This window comes from Cucumis sativus, chromosome 5 (assembly GCF_000004075.3).
Source record: "Cucumis sativus cultivar 9930 chromosome 5, Cucumber_9930_V3, whole genome shotgun sequence".
Classification (NCBI taxonomy): Eukaryota; Viridiplantae; Streptophyta; class Magnoliopsida; order Cucurbitales; family Cucurbitaceae; genus Cucumis; species Cucumis sativus.
Window position 1 is genome coordinate 23,257,083 of NC_026659.2, and position 23,645 is coordinate 23,280,727.

At 32.3% G+C, this 23,645-nt stretch overlaps 4 protein-coding genes across 6 annotated transcripts; 1 reads left to right on the forward strand and 3 right to left on the reverse strand.

Moving 5' to 3' along the window:
* Positions 1-2,294: 2,294 nt before the first annotated feature.
* Positions 2,295-6,427, reverse strand: LOC101210959 (actin-histidine N-methyltransferase). 2 transcript variants are annotated; one of them, XM_031886367.1, is made up of 5 exons: positions 6,004-6,427; positions 4,633-4,799; positions 4,146-4,436; positions 3,750-4,013; positions 2,295-2,939 (listed from the first exon to the last, which is right to left on the reverse strand). In XM_031886367.1, exons 1-5 carry the CDS (start codon positions 6,353-6,355, stop codon positions 2,568-2,570), a joined length of 1,446 nt encoding a protein of 481 aa, XP_031742227.1. In that variant the 5' UTR covers positions 6,356-6,427; the 3' UTR covers positions 2,295-2,567. The 2 variants fall into 2 exon arrangements, with proteins under 2 accessions (XP_031742227.1, XP_004150615.1); XM_004150567.3 differs by having other exon boundaries at positions 4,140-4,436; positions 6,004-6,424.
* A 4,570-nt stretch (positions 6,428-10,997) lies between these two features.
* Positions 10,998-12,011, reverse strand: LOC101212098 (probable calcium-binding protein CML25). Its single transcript, XM_011657147.2, has one exon. The coding sequence runs from the start codon at positions 11,741-11,743 to the stop codon at positions 11,195-11,197; it is 549 nt and encodes a 182-aa protein (XP_011655449.1). The 5' UTR covers positions 11,744-12,011; the 3' UTR covers positions 10,998-11,194.
* Positions 12,012-14,805: 2,794 nt separating this feature from the next.
* Positions 14,806-18,823, forward strand: LOC101211207 (ankyrin repeat-containing protein At2g01680). Its single transcript, XM_004150568.3, has 3 exons — positions 14,806-15,382; positions 16,982-17,391; positions 17,644-18,823. The coding sequence occupies exons 1-3, from the start codon at positions 15,073-15,075 to the stop codon at positions 18,514-18,516; spliced, it is 1,593 nt and encodes a 530-aa protein (XP_004150616.1). The 5' UTR covers positions 14,806-15,072; the 3' UTR covers positions 18,517-18,823.
* Positions 18,824-19,343: 520 nt separating this feature from the next.
* On the reverse strand, positions 19,344-23,594 carry LOC101211704 (E3 ubiquitin protein ligase RIE1). 2 transcript variants are annotated; one of them, XM_031885060.1, is made up of 5 exons: positions 22,659-23,594; positions 21,858-21,965; positions 20,711-20,843; positions 20,449-20,598; positions 19,344-19,834 (listed from the first exon to the last, which is right to left on the reverse strand). In XM_031885060.1, exons 1-5 carry the CDS (start codon positions 23,162-23,164, stop codon positions 19,673-19,675), a joined length of 1,059 nt encoding a protein of 352 aa, XP_031740920.1. In that variant the 5' UTR covers positions 23,165-23,594; the 3' UTR covers positions 19,344-19,672. The 2 variants fall into 2 exon arrangements, with proteins under 2 accessions (XP_031740920.1, XP_004150618.1); XM_004150570.3 differs by having other exon boundaries at positions 21,858-21,977; positions 22,659-23,592.
* Between the last annotated feature and the right edge of the window lie 51 nt (positions 23,595-23,645).

Here is a 23,645-nt window from a genome sequence, read left to right on the forward strand (position 1 = left end):
TGCTCTTGTCAAATTTAGAACAATATCTAACTTTTAATGATAAAATATATTTGTTTAAAGTGATTTTCTCTAAGAATGTTACAATATTAAATGATATGACAGAATGATATTTAGCAGAGAATAATATAATATGCATTGTGTTACAAAAAGTTCTTATATGCTTATTTGAGACAATTTTCCTCTGTTTTGTTTTCTAAAAGAATTAATATACAAATATAATGAAATTCGATACTTTATAATTAATTTTCTAGTACAACAATATTACGTAAGAATTTAAAACTCTAAAATTCAAGAGTAGGAAGATTTATAAAGCCATTTTAGTTATCAAAATGATAATTAGTATGACCTAAATTGAAAATTGGCCTATATGTAATTCCTCTAAACTTTTTTTTTGCTTGTATTGATGTTTTTTTTTTTTTTTTTTTGCAAAACTTTAAACTAAGAACAAAATTTGTGGTTACTTTATGTGTTTAGTTTTTTTTTTTTTTTTTGTAAATTAATAATAGTGTCACAACTAAAAAGTGTGTTTGAGATATTTAATTTTAAAAATTAATCATTTTGTAAAAATTTGAAATGTTGAAAGACCACTAAAGATAAACTCTTCAAAGTATATTTTACATTGTTTTTTTTCTAATCAAAAGTGTTATATAAAAACGAGTTTTTAGAAAAATCATTTTTTAAAACAAGCCCTAAAACGGAAAAAAAAAAAAATCATTTCAACATTTTCTTCCCCAATGTTTAAATTCCTTAAATGATTTTAAGTTGATAAAGAACATAAAGAAGTTCAACATTATTTTAGTTTATGAAGTTTAACTTAAATATTTGTAAACAACACAATGATGGTCAGAAGGACTAAACCAATTTTTAAATGATGCCCACAAGAAATAAACCAATTTTTCAAATGATTCCCACAAGGACTAAACCAACGTTTATAATCTTGGTGAACATAAAAACAAAAACACAAGGCAAATCGATTCCAAGTTCTTCTGTGAAGATTTGAAAATCTAATTTTGAAAATAAATATATAATGTCTTCAATAATTAAGCCTCAAGTTCCTTGAATCCTTTTAATAGGGATAAAGAATATAAACGAGTTACACATGAGGTTTAACTTAAATCTTTGACTATGTAATTGTTAAGAAAATCAGCAATGAAATGAACATTCACAAGTTCTCAATAAAAAAATAAATAAATAAAGCATTAGGAACCAAAAATGGAACTCAGTCAAACCTATACTTTTCCCATCATCATACGAAAGATAAATAAATGCACCCAATATCTTTGATTTCCATCCACCCAAATTGTAGATGTCACTTAATCCCTACTCGTCACTCATAAGCTAATGATGGCATCACCCCCAACACTTATATCCAAAAGATATTGGGTCCTCATTGCTTAGATTTACATAGAGAATATTTCCACTAAACAATATGGGTATTCACCTAAAGAGAAGAGAAGAGAAGAGGAGAGAAGAAAAGGTCACTTTGAATATTTCTAAAAGGAAAATAGAAGCGAACCGAAGGGCCAAACCCAACTTGTCCATATTCTCAGAATCCATACCCACATACGTACCCCAAATGCCCACTAAACATATTTTTTTCAGGAATCTTTTAATCAACTAGTGCTCTTGGAATTCCATAAAGTGTTCTCCAGAGACAATTCCATAAGCATCTAATTGGCTTTGTTATAAGTTTCTAACTTATTCCTTGTGCCTTATGTCATGTGTCTTGTCTAGAAAGAGAGAGAGAGAGAAATGGTTAAATATTTTGTTATAACAAAGCATGCAAGTTTTAATCAAATTGCAAATCCCACGCCTCTTGGAATTCAAAGTTATTCCTTATGGCATCTGTCTAGAGAGAGAGAGAGGTGAATGTTGATATGTAACAAGAGAACCATCAACATAGAAGAAAAATGAAAAATGGTTATATATTCTTTATGTCAAACGTGTAAGTTTCATATATTCTTTCATGTCAAAGCGTGTAAGTTTCAATCAACACACCTTTACGAATCTAAGGTGGTAACTAGGAAGTGCTGCCAGTTGCAACAACTTTTTTAAAATGGGTCTCTGCTAATTGGGTATCAGTCTTCCCACTAATGTTGCCTCGGGCATTGAAATTCTTAGACGAGAAGATTCCAAGTTTTGTTATGCCTTTGACTCCCATCGACTGGCTTAAAGACGAGAAGATTCCTATAAAGACACTACGTGAAAAGCTTACAAGAGATTAATAAATTTTAGAAATTGCAACAGTTGTACAGTCTCTCATGAATTGTTTGTTTGTAACAATGGGAATAGAATTCCTCAAACGTCTTGTGAATTCTCATGTAGACTGTTTCGAGATAGTTTTTTATACTTTACCCAAAATTTTATTGTCACTAGCATGAACATAGACGAACTATATGGGGGGCAAAACAACGCAATTCTGATGAAAAGATGTGCAGCTCAAGCAGTAATTAACATCAAAATTTCCATACCTCACATTCGAACAGAAAATAGAAGAAAAGTTAACTATTTTCATAATGAGACAGTTGAGAGTAGGGTGGAGATAGTATATCACTGTACCATCATTTTTAACCCTGAGAGACCGCTTTGGATGAAAGTAACTTCACCCTTCTTGTGAGGTTGCTCATCACATCTATGATAACTGATTTCTTTTGAAGTCTGAACTGGATTGCCAATTTAGATGTTTCGCTTTCACACTTTTTCAAAAGGGTTTCGTCGTCCATTATCTTGGTCGGGAAGTGTCCCAACGCAATTACACATAAAGCAATTACTGTACGTAATGCAGCTACTTCATTTGCAATACCAAGAGGTGCTTCAGCTGATAAGGATTTGAGCACGCTCAAGTCATGCTTCTGTACCATTTCCTCATCAACTGAAAGCAAGACTCTTAATGCAGCCAATAAGCGACCGTCAACTATTTCTGAACCACCGATGCTCACCTATAAGGAAAATAGAAATTAAGTTGAGAAAAAATAAACTTCTCACCCTACTATTTCGGTCTTCTATTCAATTGTTTATCTACCCAGGCCACCATGGGCATGATGTAAAAGACAATTTATAATTTACTTACAGGTGACATCATATAATTTAAAATCAACTCCCTAGGATAAGTTAGACAAGAAACAAAGATTTATTGTTTAACACTAAATATGTCAAAAGAATGTATTGGATTTTCCAGTTCTTTCTATGAAAGGAGGTTAGCTTCTAATCATGAGAAGGTTGAACAACTTTTCTCCTTTATCTCCTTACCCCTTCTTGAGATGCTCGTTTTGAAATAAAAATGTTAGTGATATATAAGTAAATTTGCCTTAAACCACTAGCTTAAGCTTTTGGGTGAATTGATGGTTTAATATGGTATGAGAGCAGGTGGTCCAGGAAGGTCCTGTATTCAAACCCCTGCAATGTCGTTTCCTCCAATATTAAAATTGATTCCACTTGTTGGGCCTTTCAAATATTTCAAACCCACAAGTGAGGGAGAGTGTTGGTGATATATAATTAAATTTGCCTTCAACCACTAGCTTAAGCTTCTGGGTGAATTGGTGGTTTAATAAAAAACCATTGGTTATTTCTCATTTGCAAAACCAAAAGGGTCAGGTAGTGGTCTAGAGAACTAAGGATCGGAGAATATAAAGTAAAGCTAATCTTGTTGATACTGATTTTAGTGACAATAAAATGTTGCTCCAGTGGACGGCCGTTTCCTCATGAAAACAATAATTAGAGGTAGAGAACTAAAGTTAAGGGGCGCGAACCTTGAGAAGAGCAGCTTCCCCATGTAGATTTAACTTGGTTAAAATAAGTCTTTGCCATGGAGCAGGAGAAGAAAAATTTTCTGAAGAAATCCCTGCAACAATGCTAGCAGCTTCTAAGAGAGCTTCATCATATTTTAGCTCAATGTAATCATATTGATTTGATGGTACCACAAATCCATAATCAAGCAGGAAAAGATCATTGTCCAGACAGCCATAATTTAGTGTTAAAGGAGCGTTTTCTTCAATTTCGGTCTCTGCTACAACCTGGATTGAAGCAAAAGAAAGGTGAGTGTTAAGACAGAGAATGGAATTAACTTGGCAAGAGGCAGTTTTCTTTTCAGTGTCCTCAAGCATAAAAATATCAATGGTCAGGGAAACAGAAATCTTCACCTTCACCTTCAACTTCATGGAGGCATCTTGTTCTTGGATAATACGTGCATTTGAATTAAAGCTATGATTGCACATATCAATGAGAGGGAGCATCATGGGAACACTGGTTGGAGTACTATCTGTGAGATTTTTACTGTATAAACGAAATGCCCTTGATGAGACCGCTGCCATTGCCCATCCAAGGGATGATGCATCTACAGTTTGGCCACCAAAAGGGTGATTTTCAGGCTTTATACTGTCAAGAGTACGTTTGACTTCTTTCTCAAAATCAAGGAGGAAGCGACACCTTTTGTTTACCTGGTTAGCATTTTAATATTCAGCATGAACAGACTTCACATGGTATCAATGAAAAATGAGATGGAAGTATGAGACAAACAAACGTCTGAAAGGATTTATCTTTTTTCAGACAACAAAACAAATAACCCTAACTATATCTTTATCCATGGTTGATTATGGCATCACAGAATGGCTTTCAATCTAACAAATAACTGACCTGGTAAAGAAGAGGAGCATACTGCAAGTTCTTTATGTCATCTCCAGGAAAAAATATGGGAACGGTGAAAACTTCAGGGAGATTGCCAATATACGCCCACCAGAAGGATCCAACTTTTGCCCTTTCTTTCAAAAGCTTCAAACCCAATTTCATGGACCACAGTTCCTCTGCCAAATACTTCCAATGTCCAATTTATTTGAATTCAGATTAAGATTACATAAAACCTAACGTGAAAAATATGAGGTTATCAACCTCTATCAAGTATAAGAGTTTTCTGCTAGATTGATTTTGCTATCAAAAATGAAATACATCAAGCTTTCCATTTGTCAGGTGATATTTGAATTTAAGGAGGGAAATATCAAGCAAGTTTTTTGTTACACTGTTCTTTATTGAATAGGTGTAAATATTGGCCATTAGCTATTAGAATGCAAAATGATCTGATTCTAGCTCCCATGAAACGCTTTTACCATGATTGAAAGTCAAAGAAATAAATAGTGAAATTCAACTTTGGTATATCATATTACACAAAGCTTAAAACTCACTAGAATTATAAATTTTACTCTCTTTTCAGTACTTCATAAATGGAACAGGAAACAAGAATCTTACGAGCTTGTCTTATTTTTTTTCTTCACCAGAATACAACTGTCATTTTCAATCATATTCAATGAAAACCTTACGTACAAGCATCAATAGAAATATATACACACACACATTAATTAACCTAATGAGAATGACAAAAGTGCTGTTTAAAGTTCATGAAATTAGAAGGTGCTGAATTACAGTTTCAAAATGGTATGCCCGAAAACTATACTCTTGAATGATTTTTATGTGGATATTAGGACATAGTTGGTATTAGATAAGAGTTAGTTTAATGAAGGGTGGTTAAAAATATCATCTCAGAATTCTATTATTCAATACCTATCCTTACCATTGTTGAACTAAAAAAGACTTCCTATCAGAACTCTCTGGCTGTTAACGCCTTACTTGAACAAGATTCGTTTGTAAAGCTGTGTCCTTGAGTATTAAAGAACTTCGTCACTACAGCAATTCTGATGAATGTCAATTCTTCTTCGTCTGAGGTGAAGGGATACTATTTGAGCTTGTCATCCTATCTCACTAGTTTTCCAATCAAACCTACAAATGAAATTTCAATCCCCTGTGGCTTTTCCATGGATATGGACTAGAAATAAGTCATCGTAATAAGTTACCAGATTCAAGAATCCTCAATTTTTAACTAAAAATGAAGCGAAGTGTAGTAAATTGCAAGGTCAGCACATGAAACAGCAATTCATCTCAGATACACAACTCTCCTACAAACAAAACAACAAACGCAGCTCAATTGAGATATTTCAGATAAAAGAAAAACAATACCAGGAACTTGGCGAGCCAAATTGACAAGAACGGAGTCGGCCTCATCAGAATCGCCGGCTTCCGGGGACTCAAAGCGCAAGGGAAGATTGTGAGGAAGGATAATAAGTTCAGAACCTTTGGGAATGTGGTGAGAAGCGAGGAGTCCAAGGCCAGTATGGGCACCGGGAGCGGGAGCTATGTTGAGAGCGTGGTGGACAAATCCACCTTCTCTACGGACCCACTTGATGAGGTCCGGCGGATGAGGAACCAACCTGGAGGAGAAAGAAGGAGAAAGAGAGGGCATGGAGGCGGAGGAGAATGGGCGGAAATGGGTAAACGATAGAGAAGCCATTGCAGTCTTGGAAGCAGTCATTGTTGCTCTCAACAATGCTTTACACTCTCCACTTTGTGAAGTGAATTTTTGGGGATTTTTGTTTTATGAAGAAATTTCAAATTTTCAGTCTCTTCTCAATTGGGATATTTGTTGTAATTTTGAGGTTTAAATCCCATTTGCTCCTTAGTCCTTACCTTAGTATGCCTATTTTACTTCTTGATATCTTTTTTATTGTCCAACTAAATTTTGATTTAATTGTATGAAAAGCTCAAATTAAAAAAAGAAAATGTCAAATCTCTCTTTGCTAATATCTCTATCGAATCGAGCAAGAGCAACTCGTGCCCGATTGTGAGAGAAAGCGAGACAGTCATTGATTGCTTGTCCATGTGGGTGTGAGTGCATTTTGAAAATTTTACTCGAATTTGTCGTCATCAAAGGGTTACTCGACATCTTCTTCGAGTCCTAAAATTCTTATTAAGATTTAATTGGATTAAGCGGATGTTGTTCTTTTAATCATTCAAGTAATTTTTTAGGAGAAAAATACATTTTTCTCCCTAGGTTACGTTTGTGGTTTTCAACTATTAAAACTTTTGAGTTTTAATTTAGTCTAGATTTTAGAATGTTAAAATTTTATTATTCAGACTTTAGTTTTATTATAACTTGCTTTTTCAGTAATTGTTCATACATTATCGTTGATATTAAATAATTCTTTTCGATGTAAAATATTATTTTAGTCCTTATTTTTAAAAGTGTCTTTTTTGGTGGATCAATATTTGAAAAACAAACTTATTTTGGTCCCTGTCTTAGAATTTTGTTAAATTAATAAATAATCAAGTAATCTTAATAATTTATTATAGAATTCTTCTATGTTAACACCACACTTGAATCCAATAATTCCATAATAAAAACTAATTTTGTTTTTTTTCTCTCCAAAAAACTTAAATCTCTCATTTTTCTTTTACTTGGACACATGTATAAAATAAACTATATAAAATTACAAATAAATATTTTCGTAGTGAATCACAAATTCTCAAAAAAAATTAAGAAAATATAATCGAGATAAAGAGAAAAAAAACAACTCAGTGAATCAGAAAATATCTCAAACTTGAGACATTACAAAATTTGTACGTGGATGAATTGCATCTACATATGAATTGAGAAAAGTGAAGTAGAATGACAATCAAAATCTTGAAGAAAAAATAAGTTTTTGAGTTTTTCGATCAAACATCAATTTACCATCTAGTTATCCAAATATTGAAGTCACTCTTCATTACGAGTTACGTTAGATGATATCTCAATATAACAATGACCAAAATATGCTATTTTCAAAAGTTTAGGGACGAAAACAGACGTTTTTGAAAGTTTAGGGACCAAAATAGATTAAGATACAAAATGTATGAACCAAGGTAGAATTTAAACATTCATTTAAAATAGTCAATAAAAACTTAACTCAATATGCATAAAATATGTACGCAAACATTAGATATATATATTCAAATTACTCAATGTCGATTTTTACTACAAAAATTATTTAAAGTAACTATGAAGCTATAAAAATGTGTGAAAGTTACCTAAATTAAACTCAAAAGTTAAAATCAAATTTGAAATTTAAACTCTCTAAATTGAGTTCATTTAAAATTTTAGAATCTCACATAAAAAATTTGATTTTCTCCCCTACTTGTGTTATATTTTTAGACTTTGAGAAAGGAAATTTGAAAATACATAATTAGAAAATGAAAATTTTAAAAATATATATATTTTCTGTTATAAATTCTTCTTCTTTCTTTAAAGGAATTTATTTGGCAAAAAGTACCCTTTTTTTTGTGCCCTTAATCATTTACAGCTTAATATGAATTTTATTTTAGGTAATTAAGTCATAATATTAATTTTCTTATTTAACGATAAATTAATATAGTTGTATATCCATTTTCACACATTGCACGTGGATGCTACGTTATTTTTTAAAATATAAAATTAATAATATAAGTTAGTAGAATTTGACTAATAATTATATTTTTATATTTAGAAGGGTTATATCTCATCTTTTTTTACTTTTATTTATAATTAATATTTCATTTTTATAATATTTTTCTAGTTAATCTAAGTTGAGTTAAAATGTGATAACATTTAATTTATTTTTAAAAAGTTTATATTATATTTTTAAATTATATTATATTATGAAAGATAATCGAAGCATAAGTTAGAAGAAATAAGAAAAAATAGATTTAAGTAATATATAAAAACATGATAACAATTACTATTGGATAATTGAGGCAAAAAAAATAGATTTAAGTAATATATAAAAACATGATAACAATTACTATTGGATAATTGAGGTAAAAAATATATGTATATATAGAATGTTAGGTTTTTATAAGATTAAATAATTAATTTGTGGTATTTTACTATTTTAGAATTTGAATGTTTGTAACAAATATTCATAAGTAATCCATCGTTGATACATAATAGAAAGGTCATATAATATTTGTAAGCTAAGAATTAAAAAATGTGAAACTAAATTCATTTCTTTGATTTCCTAACTTTTTTGGTTTTGTAGTTGTCTAAATATTAAAATTTTATCATCTAAAATAATATTAATTATTAAATTTAAAAACACACTCTCCAAAAAATGTTAGAAATTTTAGAGTGTTGATCTATGTAAACATAACAAAGAGATATACTAATTTAAGATAAAAGACATAATAAAAAATAAGATCTCGTGTTATTTTACTCTTGAAAAATAAAAGGAAGATATAATAAAAAATAATATGAATGAAAATTTTTCATTCTACTCATTTATATCATTACAAAAATACCAAAAAGAAAAAATAATTCCAACCAAATAGAAAAATATATAATATTTACACAAAAATGAAAGAAAATATTTATACACATCTCTAACACCAAATAAATAAATATTGTCTTCTTGCATTTCTCTCCTAATTGGTGATGCGATTTTATAGATTTATTGATCTTATCTCTACTTAGAATGATTTGTTGCTCAATGAAACAAGGGATATCACACATTTATATTATCATGTCTATAAAAATTATTCTCCCGATGAAGATGAAGTTAATTAGGGTAATAAATATTTTTAAATTAAATATTGAATGGTCAGACAAATGAGGAGGAAGAGTTAAAATTCTTATAACTAAAAGAGGCAAGTGCTTTTATATATACCGTAGATTATTCATATTTTACGGTAAGAATTATTAATTCAAATAGAGTTTTTGTATTCAAATTTGTCAGAGGTATATGTAATTAACACCAACCATCCCTATTTCATTTTTGTGGTATGTAAAAGACGTCTAAAGATAAACATATATATAATTGAATTGAAACATAGCAAATTTCATTTAAGTAAATTAAATTTGTAGCTAAACTTTCAAATCTGGTTGAAACTACAAATTTAACCTAGATGAAAGTTAAATTTGTAGTTTCTTTCATTGTATTTAATTTGGATCAAACCACACAATTATATTCAATTTAGTTAAATTTGATAAATTGTTAAATTTTTATGTTTACTTTGATTTTATTTTATATTTTAGATAATTACTAAATTACAAGTCTATAAATAACAACATTTCCACAAAATCTGATATGCTAAGGTAATTCTCTGTAGCATCAAGCATGTCTCAACTATCTCCAGAATATTTTGAGGTTCTTAGTTATTTCAATTCATAACATTTCACGAAACCAATATTCTACACAAAATTTCACCAATTTTATATAACAGAATATTATTATTTATTATCTAACATAATAGAAAATTATGGAATTAGACATTCTATAAAGAAAAAGAAGTAAGTTTGAATGTATTTAAAGAATGAACCAATACATACCACCTAAATTCTTCCATTATTTTATTAAAGTAAAACAGTGGTCTCAAAATAAGTTAATATATCATCATTAACCATATGTCAAAATTTGAATATACATAAATGCACAAAATAACACCATAATAGATGAATAAAAATAAGAAATAAATTTTACAAACAAATTCAATTATGTCTTGGAGTTTTAAAAATATATACATTTATATCTTGGGAATTCAAACTTATATGAAACTAATAAAACGTACCCCATGCGACTATTTTGTATGGTTCTGATTCAATTGACTTTCCTCTCTTTTCACAAAATACCTTATTCAAATTTTTATGAATCATTACTCAAATAATTTTTTTAATTATTTTATCAATTAATTTAAAAACACAGTATTCAATTAATTTTGTTTAACCTAAATAAATCAATCATAATTTATTATCATAAGTGGTAACTACAATCATATTTTATGATATTTATATTATATATTAGAAAACCCATTATAAACAATGCTTTAAATAGTTTTCCGAATTTCCCAACAACCATATTTGATTTAAAGCTTTTTTCAAGGTTACTTTCCAATTTTTCTCAATTTTGTAGAAATTAAACTTTTAATTCAAAATATATTAATTTGAAAAACCACTATATATATTATGTCCAATATAATGTAATTTAATTGGAAGGAAAGTTGAGTTGATTAATTATAATAATTTCCATCAATTTACATCTGTCTGGTATGGTATTAAATTTGGAGGATGCATTTTTTTCTTGTTTTCTTGAAATAAGAAATTGCCAATTAATTAATAATTATGAAATGAAAACCAAAATAGGGAACGTAAACAGAGATGATGATAAGTCTTACCTTCCAAACAAGACCATTAATTGTATTTTTTTTTTTTTCAAAAGCATTTTCTACTCAATTTTGCTTTGAATTAGAAATAAAAATTAAATTACAAACAAATAATTCCTAATTAGACGATAAACAAGAAACAGTAAAATGTTAGCAAAATAGCTAATTACTCATAAAATCATCAATTACTATTAATTGAATATAATTAGCCATTAAACCCTTGCGATCGAGAACCGCTCATCATCATCACTTTAAATTCATCGAAACTAATCATACCATCGCCGTTTTTATCAACGCCAGTAATCATCTTCCGGCAATCCGCCAAGGAGCAATCATCTCCCAAGCTTTTCAAAACCTCGTGCAATTCCTCGGCAGTGATGGATCCGTTTCCGTCAATATCGTAAACAGAGAAGGCGTCCTTCAGATTCTCAAGCACCTCATCGGAATCAACGCCCTTAGTGTTGAGTTCGATGAACTCATCAAGATCAATGTAGCCATCGCCGTCGGCATCGACCTCCTTAATCATGTTCTGAAGCTCTTCCTCGGTGGCGGGCTGACCTAGGCTACCCATAATAGATCCGAGCTCAGAGGAACAGATCTTACCGTCGCCATTGACATCGAATTTGTTGAAAACTTGCTCGAGTTCAGCGATTTGGGTACGGGATCCGAGAATGGGAAGGGTGGTAGATCCAAGGGGAGAATCGGTGGAGGAATGGGATTTCTTCTTACGGGAGAAGAGAGATTTGAAACCCATAATGAGGAGAGAATGAATGAATGAATGAATAAATATGGAAAAAGAAGGGGGGAAATTGATGGATTAGAGACAAGAAATGGGGGAGGAATTAGAGATATATAAGGAGGGGGATTTGGGGGATTTGGAAGAAACAGAATGGGAGAATGAATTGGAGATTGTAACAGATTGAAATTCCATGGAATTTGATTTTTCTATTTGTTTTGATTTTCCAAATTTAGAGAGATGAAGCAGATTAGGAGATTTTTGGGGTGTTAAAATGGAGATGGAGCAACAGCACATGAAAGTTTTAATGTAAAGTCATGCAAAGCATGTTAGTCAATAATAATAATAATAATGGAACCCAAACCATTTTTAAATAAATTACCAATTATAATTATAATAATAATAATATAACGTCTATTTAAATTTAATTATTCCTTTTTTCTTTTTTAAAAAATACAGTTTATGTAAAGGAGGATTCCAAATATCTTAACTTCCCTGCATGTTGAAATAAATAAAGTAAATAAAATTCTTATTTAAGATTCTGCTTTTAAGTCTTCACAATCTTCTAATACTCTTTAATCATAATATAAACTATAAAAAAAATAAAACATTTATCACTCATAAAAATGTTGTTATATTTTATAAATATTTTTATCAACAAATTTTGTAAAGCACTTCTTGGATAAAAGATTTCATGGTTTTCTCTCAAGTATAAAACCCTGCTTATGTACTGTGTTAGTAAATTTGTAATTGGATAAAGTTTTAAGTTGTCAAAATTTACACTAGTTTGCTTATGTTTATTGTTTATAAGTTGTACTATTTTATTAAATATTTTTAAAAGTTTTAACATTTAAAATAAGTTTCAATTAATTAGGCCAGAGACATTTAATTTATAAACATTAACCATGATGCACGCTTAAAAATACAAATATCAATCATCGTTTAGAGACGACAATTATTTCATATATGTAGCTATATATCTAATATTAATTATATATCCAAAAAATGTTGGAAAGTCTCATATTGAAAAAATCAACGAGACTCACACTCCATATAGTATAGATATAGATGGGCTATTCATTTAATAGCCAATTGATTTTGAGATGGAAATCATGCTATCAAATTTAACACAAAAATAATGCTAGCAACTAGAATTGGGTTATGTTCATTAATACATTTACTTTATATTCGTTTTTTTCTTAAAAGAGAATAAAAAAAGAGAGAAAATATATGGCATTAATAGATTCATGAACCATGAACCAACAAATAAAAAAAAAAGGAAAACATCCGATGGAAAATGTGTTAAGAAAAGCATTAGCTAAATATATGATTAATGAAGGGAGGTCGATTGAAATTATTGATTGATAGTACTTCTCGACAAATTTGGTACCCTATGTTGGAAAGTGTTTTGGCTTATGCAAACTTTTTTTCCTTTTTTTACTCTATTTTAACAAACAAAATTACTCTTTTTCTATATATAAAAAGAAACTGTGTGGTTTTATTTTGTTATTTAAATTTGTTGGCACATCTTGGATTAAAACAAATAATAAATTGTGTTTATAACTTCTGGAAGTAACCATGTTATTGAGTTATACGAATTATACTTAAGAGTTCATATTTTTTCTAATGTATGGTTATGTTTTGTGACGATGTGTATAATTTAGAAGGTGATGTGGTTGAAAATTTTGAATAAAGCATTGATTTTATTTATTTACTTTTAAATAATTTATATTTATGTGTTTTGTACTCTAAAACTAATATTTTGCTCTATTAACATCATAACAATGGCGTGGAAATGAGAAAGTTTAGTTTTTGTTTCTTTTTCTTTTAAGAAAGTATCATAATTTCCCATTTAGTTTCTTTTTAGCAAATTCATAATAATTTTAGTTGCTTTGGATTGAAATTGTGCATTAGTAATGTTGGATATTTAGACTTTTCACTTATATTTTTTTTTATATTTACAAACAATATTAAACTAACTTGCTATTTTTTTTTAATTTAGTTGTTTCAATTATTAGAAAAGTTTAAAGTAGTGATAGAGTCAAGAGATAAGTTATCCCAACTTTGTAGTTTGGGTCGAAAATATTCTTAAAAAACTTTTGAAAGTTAAAAAAATATCCTTAAATTTAAATGAAAATTCCCCTTAAATTATATTAAAACAATAATTAGTCAAATAAAAAATAATTAATGGTTAATGTACGCTAACCTATTAACATACAACTTGGTTTAAATATTTATTTCCTAACATCAATTAGTGCTTCTATTATTTTCTTTATTCATTTTTTAGTCAATATATATACTAAAGTGTGCAGTTTGTTTTATTTATTTATATTGAAGAAGATAGGAGAAAAAGAAAGAAAAATACAGAAGTAAGAAAGTATTAACAACTCGTGCTATATAACAAGTGTATTTCTTTTAAAAGTTAAAAAAATATTTTTTCTAAAAAAAGTTGAAAGTAACTCTCAAAAGTGTAGTCTATGTTTATAATCAAATACATTTTTTTATTTAACTATTTATTGTTTTAATTTTAATATATTTCAAGGAAAAAATTTTATTTTAAAATTTAGTGAGACTTCAGATAATTTTATGTTTTAATCTAAAATTTAGATTAATTATGAAAGTGTTTTTGAAAATGTTTTAAGTTGGTATTTATGAAACTTTTCAACAGCCTGAACATTTTGAAAACAAAATTTTAGGGACATTTTGTAAGCAAACTGTAAAATTTAAGAACACTCTTTTTAGAATTTAAGAAAAATTACATTTATAGTTTCTTAGTTTACCCTTTCATCCCTAAAATCTTAAATACTTGATTTTTTTTAGTCTTCTAAGTGTATAAATTTTTTAAAAGTTAGAAAGGCTAAAAAGGTAGCGTTCTATACCATTAGAGGATGAAGGGATGTATTATTACGAGAATCCTTTCTTCATGTTTAAGTAAACAAGTGATAGTGCTGAGTAAGAATTTGAGCAGGAGATCAGAGCGTGAAGAGAATGACACGGTTTTAATAATTTCAATGAATCAGAGGAAAGCCCCTCACATGGAGACTTTGCTTTATCTTTTCCACTTCCACCGTTGATCCAATATTATAATCTCATCAATTTTCATTGAATTTCGCTGCAAACAAACAAAAACATTCTTCCCTTTCACTTTCATCTTTATTACTTCTCTACTATACATAATGGGTCGCTATAGTACTCATGCTAATGAAAGCCAACCCTCCATTAAATTATCACTCTCCTTTCATTTTCCCATTTCTTCTTCTCTCCCCATTTACTCCCTCAACCCCAATTCAGTTTTCGAATTCTTTGTGGGTTTTTCTCAAGATTGAAATTCTGGAAGGTTAGGGAAGATGGAATCCAAGGCTCTGCGATTCATTACCCATCAATCGTTCTTCTCTGTTGTTCGATCTGGGGATCTTGAGGCTGTTAAACAGGTTTTGGATAAGCTGGGTGGAGATGACCAGGCTGAGGGTTCTTCGATTACCGATTTGATGGCGATGCAGAACGATGCTGGGGAGACGCCTTTATATGTCGCTGCTGAGAATAATCTTGAGGAGGTTTTTACCTATTTGCTTCAATTTTCCACTGTTCAGATCCTGAAGATTAGGTCTAAATCTGATTTGCACCCTTTTCATGTTGCTGCTAAGCGTGGCCATCTAGGTACTTGCTCTGAAGTCTGAACTATTTTACTTTTTTTTTCTTCTCTGGCTCTGTTTAGTTTCCAATTGGGGTTTGAACAAATGATTGATTTTTCGTCTTTCTGGATTCCGACTTGTTGATGTGAGATTGGTGTAACTGGTGCAATCACTGCCTGATCGCTACTAGGGAGCTTTTGATCTTTTTTTTCCAATTTTAGTTTAAAGTGTTGAAGGTCAAACTTGGTTTCTCCTTCGTGGGTAGAGGAAGAGGAAAAGAAGAAAGGTGATAAACTTTGAAGTTTGTGCCATCCACCAGTTGAGAAACCGTGTATTTCTGCTTTAGTTGTTTTTTTTTTTTTAGTAAAATCTGGGTAAGTTTCTTGAGTGGGTTAATTCCTAATTTGGTCATAGAAAGTTTTGGTCACAGAACTTACAACTTTCTATGACGGTATCTGACATTTGTGGAAACTATTTTAGTTGTAAATTTTTCATTCATCTTTTAGAAAAGTTGTTTAGAAACTCAGACAACTGAAGCACTTGCTACTCAACAAAATCAGTGAACAAAACATAAAAATACCCCTATATCTATTCTTAGGTATAATAAGTTATTTATAGAAAGTTAACAGTAGGGGAAAGTTTAAGGGCAAGATAGAATAATTGAAATGAAATAGAAAGGACGTTCAGGGAACAGATTTGAAACTCTTTTTGGTTAACGCTTTTATTTTTCCGACAAAGTGTGGCAGAACCAAAGTTACCATAACTCTCCCTTTCCTTTTTAGGTCCTTTGAATTGTTGCTTCTCACATGGGATTTTATTTAATTGTCAGGGAAAATGAAGTCCAAGTTTCGTATTGTCACAACCTTTTCATACGTTTAACTTATTGATCTTTCATTACCTTGGCTTGGGTATGGATGCTTGAACTTTTGTTTGTTCTGATGTTCATGGCCATGAACTTGATTATGATCTAATTTCCCTTTGGTAGTGCACAACAACTCTTTCGATATGTTCTGCTGGCTGGGGCGGAGCAAAGGAGAAAGGAGGGAAGCAGTATAAAATTGTAGTAAAAAGTCAAAGATTTTGAATCTTTACTAATTTCAGAATTCGTAGATTAATGTTAAAAGACACTTTTTTTCTGGCTCTGCCCCTTTCCGCTAGGAAGACTTGGACATCATATTTGTGTAGGCCAGAGTTTGACCTTGATTAGTAAACACTCGGCAGTGAATTGATGGTGGATAAATCTCTGGTTCATGTTATAGTTACACTATGTTCTCAGATTTTAGATTGTGGTGCAGCTGAAAATAATTCCAAATTGGATATCTTGCGAATTTCAATTGTTTTATGAATTTTGTTTCCTTCAGAAATAGTCAGGTTCATGCTGGGCTATGTGTTTGAACAACAATATAAATTTTATTGGTTGGATGTAGATCTCTTTTAGTCATTCCAATGTCTGTGGCTTATAAAGTTTGAGATTATCACAGATTGTAATGGTATATGATAATTGAAGTGAATAGCATGAGTATTATACATCAAAAGTTGAAAGACTTTACGTTCTACTGATGCGTCTTCTTAAATTATATTCCATTGGAGGGTTCTTGAGAGTTGAATGTTCTTCTTGTTTCAGGTATTGTAAAGGTGCTTTTGGCCATTTGGCCGGAGCTTTGCAAATCATGTGATTCCTCAAACACAAGCCCCCTCTATTCAGCTGCTGTACAAGACCATTTGGAAGTAGTTAATGCCATCTTAGATGCTGATGTTAATACACTGAGAATTGTAAGAAAGAATGGAAAGACAGCTCTGCATAATGTAGCTAGGTATGGCCTCCTTCGGATCGTTAAAACGCTTATTGATCATGATCCTGGAATAGTTGCGATTAAAGACAAAAAGTCCCAGACTGCACTTCACATGGCTGTGAAAGGCCAGAGCACTGCAGCGGTCGAGGAGCTATTGCAGGTCAATGCTTCTATATTGAATGAAAGAGACAAGATGGGAAATACAGCTTTGCATATAGCAACTAGAAAGTGTCGATCAGAGGTATGACACATTCTTGAAAAATGCAAGTAGCTCTAAAATTAGATTTCTACTTTAGATAAATGATGGCGTCAGCATCTCTCAGTTTGGACTAAAGCTGGGATCGCCAACTTCTCAGTTTGGACTAACGCTGAGCCTTCCCCGCTTAACAATTCATTTGTTGATTGTTTGTGAATCCTCTCAGTGATTAAATCTTCTTCTAAAACAACTAGTTGTTTGTATTGCCTGATTCATGTCTTGTTTGTTCTTTCATAGATTGTAAGCCTTTTGTTGAGCTTTACATCGCTTGACGTCAATGCAATCAATAACCAACGGGAGACTGCTATGGACTTGGCTGACAAACTGCAATACAGTGAATCTTCACTGGAGATTAAAGAAGCATTGGCCGAAGCTGGTGCCAAATATGCAAGGCATGTTGGCCAAGTTGATGAAGCAATGGAGCTCAAACGGACAGTCAGTGATATCAAGCATGAGGTTCACTCACAACTTATCCAAAACGAAAAAACACGTCGAAGAGTTTCTGGAATTGTCAAAGAACTGAAGAAGCTCCACAGAGAGGCTGTTCAGAATACCACAAATTCCATCACGGTTGTGGCTGTTCTTTTCGCATCCATTGCATTCCTGGCCATCTTCAATTTGCCGGGTCAGTACATACAAAACGGAAAAGACGTTGGAAAGGCAAATATAGCTGATAACATGGGTTTCCAAGTATTTTGCCTTCTAAACACTACATCTCTATTTATATCTTTAGCCGTTGTGGTGGTTCAAATTACTTTGGTAGCATGGGACACGACAGCTCAAAAGCAGGTTGTATCAGTCGTAAACAAGCTAATGTGGGCTGCCTGCGCTTGCACTTCAGGGGCTTTCATATCAATTGCTTATGTTGTCGTAGGGCACGAAACATGGATGGCTCTTGCCATCACCCTCGTTGGAGTTCCAATTCTTGTTGCAACTCTCGCAAGCATGTGCTACTTGGTTTTTCGACAACATTTTGGTATCTTTAGCAGTGACTCTCAAAGACGAATCAGACGAGCAAGTGGAAGCAAGTCTTTCTCGTGGCCTCACTCAGTTAATATATCTGATGATGACGATTACAACTCCGACCTCGAGAAGATTTATGCCCTATAGATACCCTTTCAGCAATTTCGAGCCTGAAAAGATGGGTTTCCTGCACATAGTTATATAGATATGTTGTAAAGTAGATCTGGAGGGTTATACCTCATCGTGTTTGGTAGGACTTGATGGAGTACAAGTACAATAACGAAGGTTGGTTTCTTCAACGGCTTCTAGTTGGAAGAGTAAATGTGAGTGTATATGCTGTACATTTATGAGGAATGTTTGAACACTAAGTTCAGTGAAGTCTCTTTAGCTGTGTATTTTCCTCTTCGCACTCTTTAAATCTGATACTAAAACTAAAACATTAATTAGACGTGAACTCACTTTGTTTCAAAGTTCAGAAGAGTACTAACATTTTCTTTTTAATAAATGAAGTGTTTAGATGGGGAAAGATGTTAGAAATTAAAAAGTCTATCAACAGACTTCTTCAGAAACTTAAATAGCTTCTTGCACCAATTCACCAAGCTTATGTCAGGTAAGTTTATCAAACATTCATCAGTATAAACAAAATGGTTATTGAAGTTTGAGGTTTATACACATTTAGGGCACATTGGAGAGTACTATTTTAAGATTTAGAAATTTTCAATTTAACTGACTTTTCTTTATTTTTTAAACTGAATTTCCAACTAATCTAAAAAGATATAGATGACATCTGACACAATTATCCATGTCAGCCCATAAAATCCAGTAAACATTAAGTCATGAACTATTTAAAATTATTTTGTTGATGTAAGAAGCTAACATGTTGATTTCAAACACCACATAGACATAAATTCAAACCTAGGAAGATCAAAAGTGCATTTCATCTAAAAAATTCAAACGAAAGATATATAAAAACATTAAACTAAATCACAAATTAGCATATAATAACTGGGAAGAGAATCTTAGAAGTTGAATAATAAATGTTATTCTGAAGACATTGACCAGAAAGACGTTCATAATTATTGCTACAGATCAAACGAGTAGACTGATTAAATACAACGGAAACCAACCAGTATGGACACAATTTCAACCGCCTAAAGAACTAATTACTCTCCCCCATTAGAAGAAAAAATAAAGAAAAAAGGGCAACGTGTTTCGACCACAATGCAGCCGGATCACGATCTGGTTCATATGTACAAGGATGGCAAACATACCAGGTATTCGCTGCATCGTTTCATCTTCAGCATTACACATGTTCACAATTCTTAAGAATATTATATTTGCACAGAGGACATGTTGCATTCATCTTCAGCCATTTTGTGATGCACGCATAATGAAAATGGTGATTGCAGGGAAGAGCATGAAGCTCGACTCCATCCTCGTATGGACTAAGACATATACAGCACTCCTGAAACGAAGAGCAGAAGGATGAAAATTAAATGTTGGTATTCTAAAAGACAATTAGTTCAAGCAAGAGGAGAAAAATCGTGTTGGTTATTCTAATTGAATACTCTCCCTTGTGCTTAATTATAAATTTCGCCCCTGCACTTAATACGGCTGCCAGGCATTTAAAACTTCAAAAGGTTTGAATTATCTTTAAAATTTTAAATACACTTAAAACCTATTGTCATTAACATTATTGCTGCCTGTCGACCACATCCTATATATCTGATCACCCTAACCAATATCTATATAATAGAAATGATACTGAAATGATACCTCACCAATTCTCCAACACACAATTGAAATAAAATATGTAATCTCGATCAAGAAGTCAGAAGTTCAATCCCACCACAAATAATGAATTAAAAAATAAAATACTATAGATAAATATTTAAGACTACAGAAAGAAGTGGCTAAGGGATTTCCTTCCACCAAAACACTCACAATATGTAAACTCTGTAGTTCAATATCTAGACCTTATGCATAATACATACATATATATGAAACTGAACCAGTGAGGATAACAGGAAAAGTATATTAAAGAAAACTTAAAAAGAACGATAAAACAGTTGAGTTTACCGCATCCTCGCATAACAGAACGCGCTCAGTTGTCAAGTATCTACTGCTAGTCTCTACTGGAACCATCAACCCATCCCCCGGAGAAGGCTCATTGGACACTCGATATCTATACTTAGGAAGCATGCTTAAATCAGCATCGGTTGCACCTTCCTGTTTAGTTACATGTGAGGGAAAGAATGAAAGAAAGAAGTTAGTAGGTTTCATGGGCCCTCAATCTGCTTAACATCTCTGTGGCAGCCATGAAACAGAGATTTCCTCTTACCTGGCCTGCAACAGCATAAAGAATGGCTATAATGCAAGGCAAGCAGCAACAGAGAGCAATGCCAATCAAACATGCCAAAACAACACAAAATACTGCAAAGAACACATCAAAGGCCAGGAATACAACAGCCAGCCTGCACAAATTCAGAAATAGAAACCACAAAATCTTTATTCAATTTGAAACAGATGAATGATATAAGATATGCATGTCCCCCTCCCAACCAACTAAATAATAAAATGATAACAATAAAAACTTCGAATTCTCTCAGTTTAACTAATTCCTTTCATGTATCAAGGTTCTACTCGAGTTATGTTCATGATCAGCTCCATTAATCTCTCTAAAATGACCAGAGTTTTATGTTATTAAGTTTTACACCAAGAGGTGTGAAACCAGACCTAAAAAAGAGGGGGGAAAACAGAACAAAACAAAGAAAGCCCCTCTCAACTCTTTTGCCATGATCATATCTGCTTTTAATGTAAAAGTTTGTAGTAGTTTATATTGATGAGTCTTAATTAATAGAGCTCGAGGACGAGACTAAGTAAAATTATAATTGAAAATTATGGGCACTACTATTGCATTTTAAAACATATGCCAAACGAAAACAATAGCTGCGATAAGAAGTGTTATTTTCCCCCCAGAGGGAAAGTGGAAACCATTGGCCACTTATACATACAAAATATAATATAAAAGTTGGTTAGTTAAAGGGCATAAGAGAGCTGGAAAAACCGCTGAAACCAATTGAAATGAGACAGTTTTTTCAATAAGCATGATTTATTAGGTTGTTTGGTTCGCTAAAGTGCAAACCTGAACATTAATCAGGTCAGATCAATTTGAATAAATTTTCCAGTCGTTTTGGGCCAAAAGGAAACCTGCTTACCACCCCCAGGTTAGTTTTAAAGGAAGTTAATTTAAGACATTCGAGAATGAAGGAAACTGAGCATCAAATGCCATCTTAAATTGATAACGATTCAGGGCATGACTAAAATAATTGAAGTCTCAATAATAGCCAATAGGGGGGAAGGACTGCAAAAGTTGACAGAGATTTCCTTCATGGAGAACCACAATACAAGCAATCGAAAGAAAAATACATCCACAGAAATTATTTTTGACATAGGATGTGCAGTCAGCATTTGGTTCAAAATCATACCAGTATAAAGATGGAGCATTCTGCATGAGGATGTTACCACCAGCAACGACCCAGTAAAAGCCAAACAACCACCAAATTAACGATACCATAGTGTTCACTGACTCACATCTTTTCGCAACACTGCCCATCGGTCAAGTCAATTACATGCTAACAACTTATAAACATCAAATCAATAATCAACAATCTATAAGTACAACTGAAGCAACATATGATAAATAAAATTGCAAATGGGACCATAATTAGTTAGAAATAATTAAAGTGGGAAAGTACAGCAGCAAATTGGAGAAAGGAAATCCAATTTAATTTTAGTCATGGAAAGGGAAGAAAATATTTGGTATTATATACGTGGACTAATAGAAGTATCTAATAGATTTTCTTAATCTAAAGAAAAAGGGAATTTGTTGATTTCTCTTTACCCTTTTGTCTATCCTATCTATATATATAACCCTTGCATTAATTCTTTTGAAATCATAAATCTTTATATGTTATCCTTAGAATCAACTTTTCTGTTAATTAAGAAGCCAGAAATGCACGGGCAAGGACGATATAAAAAATACAACACTAAAATCATTTGCATCAGAAGGAGCTGAAACAAAGAATTGATCATATTACAATGCTACAAACATTGTCTTCCACACCGGGAGCTGAATTCCATCCAATACAATCAGTCAATGATCGACGGCCTCGAAATTCATTCAAAAGCGAGCTCAACTTCATATCAAATTTCAGTAAAAAGATCCAATGTTTCAGTTCAAGACTAACACAATTATCTCTAGTAGAGATAACTGAAACTTCACTCACCTGGAAAAACTCCTTTGGCCACCATCGTCTTCATCGCTTTCATTAGTTACATAACCATCAGGCTCCTGCTGTTGCTGCGTTTCCATATCCCTAGCTCTCCTCGCATTCCTCCTCTTAAACTCAAACCACACAAGCACAACGTGCACCAAGCACTGAGCCGCATAAACCACAATCCAAAGCCGAATTGGCGTATTGGGTTTTTCATGTACAGAATGAATAAGCACACCCAGGGAAACGAAAACAAAAGCTAAATTCCACGTAATGTCAAGGGCGACTACAGGCTTGGAATAGCCCCAATCGATGCGGCGCTCTTCAAGTTCACGTGCCGCGGTCTCACGAACGAGCATAGAAGTTCCACGGCGGCCAGTGGCGCGACCCAAGAGAAGGGCAAGAGGGCCGATTGGGGAAGTGGAAGCGTCAGAGTTGGAGGGGGGCTGACGGGAAGGTAAGAGAGGGATCTGTTGAGCGGGAGGGTCCATGGAAGGAGAAAAGGATAGGGAGGACATGGTCGGCGGGGAGAAGGGGGGAAGTGGGAATTGGAACTGGAATTGATTGAAAGAGATGGGGGGTTATGGATTGAGAAGGAAAGCGTTGTTCTTCTGATGGTTTGTCGGTCTAGAAAGTAATGGAAGAATTATGATCATCCACATGAATCCGTTCCATGGGAGTGTGTCTGATTTCCCTTGTTCAAGAAAATTCATTCCCAAATTACTAGTTACCTACAGGGGTGCCTCGGCCAGTTTGGTTCTCCAACTCCGTCTCTCTCCCTCTCTCTCCATTCTTGTTTCTTCTCACTTCTTCCACAGGGCCTCACCTCACATAACAAAAATGTCTCAAATAACATTGTCTGATTTTTTTCATTTTGATCCGTGAGAGTCATGAATCATGATGCTAAGCTTACGTCGTAACACAACTCCCCTCACACAAATATTTCTAGCAATCTCAAATTCAATCCATCGCCAATAAAATTGCTTATTGTACTTAGTG

What these genes read in the sequence shown, in the direction of transcription:
- LOC101212098 (XM_011657147.2), bottom strand. Translation starts at nt 11,743, where the DNA reads ATGGGTTTCAAATCTCTCTTCTCCCGTAAGAAGAAATCCCATTCCTCC.
- LOC101211207 (XM_004150568.3), top strand. Translation starts at nt 15,073, where the DNA reads ATGGAATCCAAGGCTCTGCGATTCATTACCCATCAATCGTTCTTCTCT. An exon ending in TGCTAAGCGTGGCCATCTAG is followed by an intron (nt 15,383 to 16,981) that starts GTACTTGCTCTG and finishes TTCTTGTTTCAG; the next exon opens with GTATTGTAAAGGTGCTTTTG. An exon ending in CTAGAAAGTGTCGATCAGAG is followed by an intron (nt 17,392 to 17,643) that starts GTATGACACATT and finishes GTTCTTTCATAG; the next exon opens with ATTGTAAGCCTTTTGTTGAG.
- LOC101211704 (XM_004150570.3), bottom strand. Translation starts at nt 23,164, where the DNA reads ATGTCCTCCCTATCCTTTTCTCCTTCCATGGACCCTCCCGCTCAACAG. An exon ending in GGCCAAAGGAGTTTTTCCAG is followed by an intron (nt 21,978 to 22,658) that starts GTGAGTGAAGTT and finishes ACCGATGGGCAG; the next exon opens with TGTTGCGAAAAGATGTGAGT. An exon ending in AATGCTCCATCTTTATACTG is followed by an intron (nt 20,844 to 21,857) that starts GTATGATTTTGA and finishes GAATTTGTGCAG; the next exon opens with GCTGGCTGTTGTATTCCTGG.
- LOC101210959 (XM_004150567.3), bottom strand. Translation starts at nt 6,355, where the DNA reads ATGACTGCTTCCAAGACTGCAATGGCTTCTCTATCGTTTACCCATTTC. An exon ending in TTTGGCTCGCCAAGTTCCTG is followed by an intron (nt 4,800 to 6,003) that starts GTATTGTTTTTC and finishes AGTATTTGGCAG; the next exon opens with AGGAACTGTGGTCCATGAAA. An exon ending in GGGAAGCTGCTCTTCTCAAG is followed by an intron (nt 2,940 to 3,749) that starts GTTCGCGCCCCT and finishes TTTTCCTTATAG; the next exon opens with GTGAGCATCGGTGGTTCAGA.